This window comes from Cynocephalus volans, chromosome 17, assembly GCF_027409185.1.
Source record: "Cynocephalus volans isolate mCynVol1 chromosome 17, mCynVol1.pri, whole genome shotgun sequence".
NCBI lineage: Eukaryota > Metazoa > Chordata > Mammalia > Dermoptera > Cynocephalidae > Cynocephalus > Cynocephalus volans.
In genome coordinates this window covers 15,869,256-15,878,103 of record NC_084476.1, presented here as the reverse complement: position 1 = coordinate 15,878,103, position 8,848 = coordinate 15,869,256, and the positions used below count along the sequence as shown (strand labels likewise).

Below are 8,848 nucleotides of genomic sequence, written 5' to 3'. Positions count from 1 at the left end.
ATAACATTGCATTAAATTATCATCTACTTAATTTTTATCCAACAGGAAGAATTAGATGATTCAAAATTGCAGGAAGAGAAATAATTTATTTTGGAAGATTGTACATTTTTTAAGTTTCTACAAAACTGAAAAATTTCCCAAGTTTTCTATGTAAGGAATTATTGTGATTTACTTTTTAATTCATAAATCTAATGGTACAGCAATCAAAGCATCTCTGACTGCCATGCTATGTTAATACGTTTAATTTGTAAAGGAGTTTTAAAATTTGGATCCCAATTGTATTCTGGTGATAACAGCTTAGCAGGTTTGTTGAGAAAAAAATATTTGTTTAGGTGTTGTTCATATGTGCTCTCCACTTCTTTTGTGATGTCCTGAATAGCTCCTTTGTGATATGTTTGAAGGAGGGTTAAAACCTCATTGGGTGTGCCACCAAACGTTGCACTGTGGTAATAGAAATCTCCCTGTCCCACGGGGATGAAAGCTGCTGCTCGAGGTCTTCTCTCATATGGGAAATCTTTAGCATTTGTAAAACACCACCACGCATGGATCTGAGCTACAGACCTGTCCAGGGTTTCCACCCCAAAGTCATGCTTGAAGATCTGGTTTACAGCCATAACGAAGAGAAAGTCGACTTCGTGCTGCATGCTATCTATGAGGTGTATTTCTAAGTTCTTCATGTGGATGAGAATTGCATCTTGAAAGCCTTGTGTTTTGATTCTAGAAAATATTTTACACGTTCGAAGGGGACCTAACTCTAGGGGAGGTAGCCTGGTGACGTCATCGATCATGATGTAAAAGATAACATTGTAGCCAACCATAAAGTGCTTATTAGCAGATTGTATGAACTGTTGCAGGTACTCGACAAATCTGTGAAACGTGAAAAAAACAAAGGAAAATAATTATTTTGCTAAACATCAGGAGGGTACGTGCTATTTCAACACGGTGTCTAACATATGTGTCAGTGAAGCTAAAGAAGGTAGGGGTAGAGAAGTTGGGTCTATAGCTGCAATTGTACTGGTTAGTGAAAGAGAATGTGGTATGCTTGAGGACCTGAAGAACCGTAAGGTTTGTTGTGAAGAAAGGGAAAGAGAGTTAAATGAATATTAGTGTAAAGATTCCCAAGCAGTGTTAAGGACTCAGCCAAGGCTGGAGAAGATAACCGCTATAAATAACTATTACAGGACAGCAAGAAATAATGATTAGGTTTAATTATGAGTAGTTCTATGGAGGTAGAAAGTCCATGGGTACTCATCCATATTTTTCCAAAATAAAAAAAGATGAATATTAGCACCTACTTTTCAGTAGCAAATACAGCCAAGCCTATGGTAATGTTCAGCCTCTTGTAGTATTTTTCCAGGACCTGTCTATTGTAAGTTCCTTCCCATATGACTGGAGCGTGCCACTCAGTTGTTGTTATAACATCAGGACGTCTTCTGTTGAATAAACAAGAAACAAATTAAGCAGATAATATTTCATTACGATAGCAGAAGTGGTTGTCCAAGTAATAATAGCCAATGATTACAGAGTAGTTACTATGTCACAGGAACTGTGTTTAAGTGCTTTCATAACTTACTTAATTCTTGCTATGTCCTATATTTTTACTATTATTACCCTTATTTTTCATATGAGGAAACTTGGGCACAGATTTGTTGAGTAAATTGCTTAGTATCACACAGCTAATAGATGGCAGAGTCAGGATTTATAATAAAGCCAGCCTGGCTACAGAGTGCACACTTGACTCATTACACAGTACTGACTTTTGAGCCCAGGAGTTATTTATTTATCTATTTAATTAGTTAGTTAGTTAATTAATTAATTAATTAATTAATTTATTTTTGAGCTCTGACTGCAGCTTGTATTTAGGTAGCCCAGTGTCCAAACATTTCCTCTCATTGTTACCTAAAACTGACAGTACCACTATCTTCTTATTTATTTATTTATTTTCTCCGTCTCCTTTTTTTCTCTCTCCTCTGTTCCTGGGATATCTAGAATATACCTTTTTCACCTTTTCCCTTATGCTTTAGGCCCATAGATATACATGAAAGAAAATGCAATTAGTCCCAAAAGGGAGAAAATCATTAGATTTGCTTCTAATTATAACAAAACAACAGCAGAAGTGGCAGCATTAGTAATAATAAATTGTTTGGCTGGAGGCAAGGCATTAAACTATCAAAGGAAATTAAGGCCTTCATTTTGGAAGGAATTAAATACAGAGTTAGAAATCATTTTGCTGTTGGTGATTGCAAGTTTTAATTACAAATCCATACCCAGACAAGAATAGGATTTGGCAACCATTAATAGTACATTAATAATAGTCATAAAAATAATATAATAACAAATCCTTCAAAAGTGCTTCCTTAGGGGTTTTAGGGATGCTTTAACTTACACACTTACTTATTTCGTATACAGTTATTTTAAAATTCTCTCTATACTTAGAATTTATAGTCATACACTTCTGTTTGACTCACAAATCTCAAAATTCACCTTAACACTGGCCATGTGTATTCTTGTCACAGTGATGACATGCTACATATGCAAATCAACATCTATTTGAGAAGATGAAAGGGTTTGAGGATTATCCCTCTTTTCTCATTAGATCAGATTAGAGATTTGCTGCCAGAATGAAAGAAAAAGAGTCTCAAAACAGAAGACAATTAAAAACCTGTGTGAAGGAGTGACATCAGCAAGATGGCCAACTAGAAGACCCTACTTCTTTTCTTTCCTACACAGACAAAACAGCAAATGACAATTACATTTGAACAAAAATAACTAGAAGAGACAGAATGATGTCATCAAGATGGCAAAATAGATGATTCCCAGCATCGTTCATCCCAACAACTGATCAATTTACAATTATTATAAGGCAAAGACAGCTGTCCTGGGACTGCTGGAGCTCAGAGCAGAGGAAGAGAGACCCATGGCATTCATGAAGGTGCAAAAGGCCATAATGAGAGGGAGAGAGGGAATAGGGACTGCTCTGTTCCTTCTGAGTCCTGGCCACTTCTGGGATGGCCTGGTATGAAGTAGGCAATAGCTGTAGCACATGGAGCAGCTTCCAGGAGCCGGCAAAAGCTGCAGCAGTGCCCTTTATGCAAAGCTGCTTAGAGTCTGCAAGGACAAGAGGGCTTTAGAGTGCACAATATCAGCCCTCAGGCCAGTAAGACCACTGTTCCCCTTGGCCTGCATAGGAGCAAGAGGTTGCAGCAGACCAGAGAAAGGAGCCACCTGGAAGTCAGTGAGACATTGCAAGGGATCTATGAATGGCCCGCCCTATGGGAAGCATTTGGAGTGTAGGAGAAAGGTTGGCCTGCTGGGGGAACATTGGGGTGCAGCACAGGCAGTTGGTCCCAGTGGAGACCTGTCAGGGTGATGGAACTTCAGAGTGGTGCAATGTGTAGGAAAGAGTCAGTCCTGGGCTAGAAATTCCACACAGCTGAGGAATCTGTGATGACCTCACAAGATCCAGAAGTGATTCAAATGCCAACAGTTAAAGTCCATTCTACACAAAGGGCCCCAGAAAATGAGCAGGAAAGCAGCAATTTAGCTCAAGCACAGAGTTCAAGTTCTGGTCCTCACAGCAAGTTCCCCAATTTGGGAATTATCCACATGGCAGTACATTAGTTCCAGTGCAGTTTAAGTGGTGGTGGTAGCTAATAATCTACCACAGAATGGAAAAAACAGAAACAAACAAACAAAAAACATGGGCCAGAGACAAAGCCCTGATGTTAACCATTACAGATCTAACACCAGCAAAGAACACCTATAAAACCTAGAGGAGGTAGCAGTCCCCTCAAGTACCCAAACATCAACATAAAGACACAAAGATTGAGAAAGAACAGAGAAATATAATTTCACGAAAGGAAACCAACAAAGCATCAGCAATGTATACAGAGGAAAAGCAGATTTATGAAACATCTGAAAGAGAATTCAGATCACAAGTCAATACAGAAAGTAAATTAAATGATATCTGGAAAACAACTCAGTAGCAGAACAAGAAACTTGACAAAGGTATAGAATCAATTTTTAAAAACCAAATAGAAATTCTAGAAATAAAGAATATACTATCTGAACTGAAAAATCTGATAGAAAGCTCCATGAGCAGACCTAAGCAAACACAGGAAAGAATCAGTGAGCTTGAAGATAGAACATATGAAACTACCCAATAACAAGATCGAAAAGAAAAAGAACAAGAAAAAATGAAAAAGAAATACAGCAAATATGGGACTCCCTCAGGCAAAATAACCTCTGATAATTGGAATACCCAAAAGAGAAGAAAAAGGAAGAAATCTAGAAAGCGTATGCAGAGAAATAATGAATGAAAATTTCCCAGGAATGGAGAAAAGTGACAGTATTCACATACAAGAAACTCAGAGGTTGCCAATCAAATTCAATCCACACAGAAACACCCCAAGGCACATCATAATCAAATTATTAAAAACCAAAGTCAAAGAAAGAATACTGAAAGCAGCAAGAGAAAAGAAACACATAACATTCAATACATCTCTCAGCAGATTTGTCAATACAATCCTTGTAGGCTGGAAGAAAATGGGATGGTATAGTCAAAGAGCTGAAGGAAAAAAATGACACTAAAGAGTAGGATGAAAATATTTGAAGGTACATAATTCACTAGTAAAGTAAGTACACAGACAATCTCAGAATACTACAGTGTTGTAGGTGTGGTGAATAAACCACTTACATCCTTAGTATGAAGTCTAAAGGACACACACCTGACAAGACAGTGACAAATACAACAACTGTAAAAGAGACAGGCAATATTAAAAGATGTAATTGAAACAATGAAATGTCAAAAAGTGGAGGCTAATGATGCCAAAGTGTAGAGTTGGCTTTGGTTTTTTCCTTCTTAAATATCAAAGTTAAATTATTATTAACTTAAAATAATCTTTTATAACTATAACATGTTTTTTATAAGCCTCATGGTAACCATAAGACAAAAAATTATGAGACATACTAAAAATAAATAGTAAGATATCAAAAGATACTACTAGAGAAAATCACTTTACCACAAAGAGGGTGAGACCAAAAAAATGGGAAAATATGATATACTAAATTATCAGAATAAAAGCAATAAAATGGCAGCAGCAAGTCTATATATTAATAATAATCCTAAATGTAAATGGGTTAAATGACCTCATTAAAAGACAATGGCTGAATGGATTATAAAACAAGAATGAAGAATATGCTTCCTACAAGAAACTCCCTTTCCCTGAAAAGACAAACATTGATTGAAAATGAAGGGATGGAAAAAGATATTTCATGCAAATAGAAGACAAAAAAAGATCAGGAGTAGCTATACTTATATCAGATAAAATAGACTTCAAGACAAGAAAGTAAAAAAAAGATAAGGAAGGTCATTATATAATGATAAAGGGATTGATTCAACAGAGGATATAAAAATTCTAAATACATATACAGCCAACTATGGAGCACCCAGTTATACAGAGCAATTACTATTAGACCTAATGGGAGAGATAGACTCCAACATATCAATAATTGGGGACTTTAACACACTGCTTTTAGCAAAAAATAGGTCATCCAAACAGAAAGTTAACCACAACACATCAGAATTAATCTCTACTCTAGACCAATTGGACCTAATGAAAGTCTGTAGAACATTTCATACAACAGTTGCAGAATACACATTCTTCTCAGCAGCACATGGAACATTCTCTAGAATAGACCATATGTTAAGTTACAAAACAAGTTTTAACTAATTAAAAAAAAACTGAAATCATATCAATTACCTTGTCTGACCACCATGGAATAAAACTAGAAATCAATAACAAGAGGGACATAGAAACCATAAAAATACATGGAAATTAAACAAAATGCTCCTAAGCAAAGAATGGGTCAAAGAAGAAATCAAAAAGGAAATTTAAAATTTCCAGGAAACAAGTATAATTGAAAATACAGCATACCAGAACCTATGGATATAGCAAAAGCAGTTCTAAGCAGGAAGTTTAAACCAATGGATGCCTATGTCAAAAAAGAAAAAAGACTTAAAATGAACAACCTAGCATCACACCTCAAAAAGATAGAAAAACAAGAATAAACCAAGCCCCGAATTAGCAGAAGGAAAGAAAGAACAGGGATCAGAGCAGATATAAGTGAATTAGAGATTTAAAAAAAAATACAGAAGATTGATGAAACAAAGAGTTGGTTTTTCAAAAAGATAAACAAAATGGATAAACCTTTAGCTAGACTAACAAGGAAAAAAACAGAGAAGACTCAAATCAATAAAATTAGAAATGAAAAAGGAAACATTACAACTGATACCACAGAAATATAAAGGATCATAAGAGACTACTATGAACAACTCTATGTGAAAAAACTGAAAAACCTGAAGAAATGGATAAATTCCTGGACACATACAACTTACCAAGGTTGAGGAATGAAGAAGTATAAAACCTAAACACACCAATAATGAGTAATGAGATTGAAGGGGTAATCAAAAGTCCCCCCAACAGAAAAAACCTCAGGACCAGATGGCTTCACTGCCCAATTTTACCAAACATTTGGCAAAGAACTAATACCAATTCTTCTCAAACTCTTCCAAAAAAATTGAAGAGGAGGGAATACTCCCAAACTCATTCTACAAGGCCAGTATTACTCTCATACTAAAACAAGAAAAAATAGACAATAAAAAAAGAAAACTACAGACCAGTATCCGTAATGGACACAGATGCAAAGATCCTCAACAAAATACGAGGAAATAGAATTTAACAGAACATTAAAAAGATCATTCATGGGAGTTCTGGTTGAGATGGCAGAATAGACGGTCCCCAGTGTCACTCTCTCCCACAAATCAACCAATTTACAACTATTAAAATGTAACATCAGCCAAGCCGGGGCTGCTGGAGCTCAGGGGAAGAGGAGGAGAGACCTATAGAGTTCATGAAGGGGGAGAAGCCACGGTGAGTGAAAGAGAAAACTGCTCAGAGCGTTTCGGGCTGCAGCTGCTTTAATGCTGGAGCACATGGAATAGAAGCCGACAGAAGCCACAGCTGTGCCCTTCAGATGGAGTTGCTTGGAGGTGGCAGGGGAGAAGAGGGCCTTGGTGGCCCCCAGGACAGCAAGACCACTAATAGGGTTCCCATGGACCCACGCAGGAGCAAGGAGCCAGAACAGCTGAAAAAGGGGAGCCATTCAGAGGCCAGTGAGTCATCGCAAGGGGCTGGTGCAAGTCCCATCCCATGGGAAGTGTTTGGAGCATGGGGGGTGGTGGAGACAGGCCCAGTGGGTGAACACTGGGACAAGGCAAGGACAGCCGATCTGCCCCCCAATCAGCACAGGACCACTCAGAGAAGACTGGTCGGGAATGCAGAATAGCGTGTGGTACAGATTGATGAAAAGACCCAGATCAGTTTCTACACAACCCAGATGCACCTGGTCTCTGGAGAGCTGGAAGTACCTATAATGTCAATGATAAAACCCTGAGCTGCACAAAAAGTCTTCCCTGGGAAACAGGAACAAAGCAGCTCAACTACACTGCTCAAGTACTGGTTCCCACAGGAAGTTCCCCCATTTAAAGAAGTAAGCAAAGAACAAAAAATTAGTTCTGCCCCAGGCATACCACCAGCGCCTTGGGGCCCACCAGGGGACATGAGGCATGCAGCCAGGACTGGACCCCACTCCCATATCCAGGTATACCACCAGAGCCTCGGGGTCTGCCCAGGGACCCAAGACATGGAGAAGTGGACTGGAACCCCTCCCACAACCATGCCCACCACACCAGTGCCTCGGGGCCTGCCTGGGTACCCACATCGTGGAGCCAGGGACCAAACCGCCTTCCCACAACCAGACACACCATGCCAGCACCTTAGGGCCCACCCGGTGACCCAAGGTATGGAGCCAGGGACCAGACCCCCTTCCCACAACCAGGCACACCATGCCAGCACCTCAGAGCCTGCCCAGGGACTCAAGGTATGGAGCCAGGGACCGGACTTCCCGCACACAACCAGGCATACTGTGCCAGTGCTTTGGGGCCTGCCTGGGGACCCAAGTCATAGAGAATTGGACTGGACCCCCTCTCCCACAACCAGGCACACTGTGCCAGTGCCTCAGGGCCTGCCCAGGGATCTGAGGTATGGAGAAGGGGACTGGACCTCCCTCCCACAACTAGGCACACTGCACCAGCACCTTGGGGCCCGAGGCCAGACACTTCCCACAACCAGGCATACCGCCAGTGCCAAGGAGCATGCCAAAACCATCATCTCCATGTGGGTGGCCCACCACAGCCACCACCATAACCATGGCTGTTGCAAAAGCAGCTAGATGCCACAACTACCACGCAGATGGTCTGCCAGCTACTGGAGTGCATTTGCTCAAGGAGAGTCACTAGCAGAGTTAAAGAAAAGAAGAGGATGTCTCTCTCCACAAAGCCCATTTCAAAGTGACAGAAGAAGCATCTGCTCTGTGATAACATTGGGGGAACTGACCGCACCTCTCAGCATTGGACAGATTACCTAGGCAACAAATAAACAGAGAAACCATTATCCTTTCAGAAGGAGAGAAGAAATGTCGGGCAATTAGAGCGGGGGAGGGAAAGGGGGATGAGGAGAGATTGAAAAAGGGGCATAAAGAATAATTACGATTTGTAACAATATATATGCTAGTAATATTGATTTGATCAACATATCTCAATGTTGGACCCCCAAAATATGTATAATCAATTTTGATTCAATAAATAAATAAATAAATAAATAAATAAATAAATAAAGTTCTATAAGATTGTGAACTAGTGCCCTTCTAGAACAATCTGCAAAAGAGTATCAGTTACCTGATGTTACAACAACATATGTAAAGGGAATCTAGAACTTGTACTGCCTCA

At 39.5% G+C, this 8,848-nt stretch overlaps 1 protein-coding gene across 1 annotated transcript; it reads right to left on the bottom strand.

The window, feature by feature from the left end:
* Nucleotides 1-203: 203 nt before the first annotated feature.
* LOC134365550 (N-acetyllactosaminide alpha-1,3-galactosyltransferase-like 1) lies at nt 204-8,196 on the bottom strand. Its single transcript, XM_063081666.1, has 3 exons — nt 8,147-8,196; nt 1,296-1,433; nt 204-867 (listed from the first exon to the last, which is right to left on the bottom strand). Exons 1-3 carry the CDS (start codon nt 8,194-8,196, stop codon nt 204-206), a joined length of 852 nt encoding a protein of 283 aa, XP_062937736.1.
* Between the last annotated feature and the right edge of the window lie 652 nt (nt 8,197-8,848).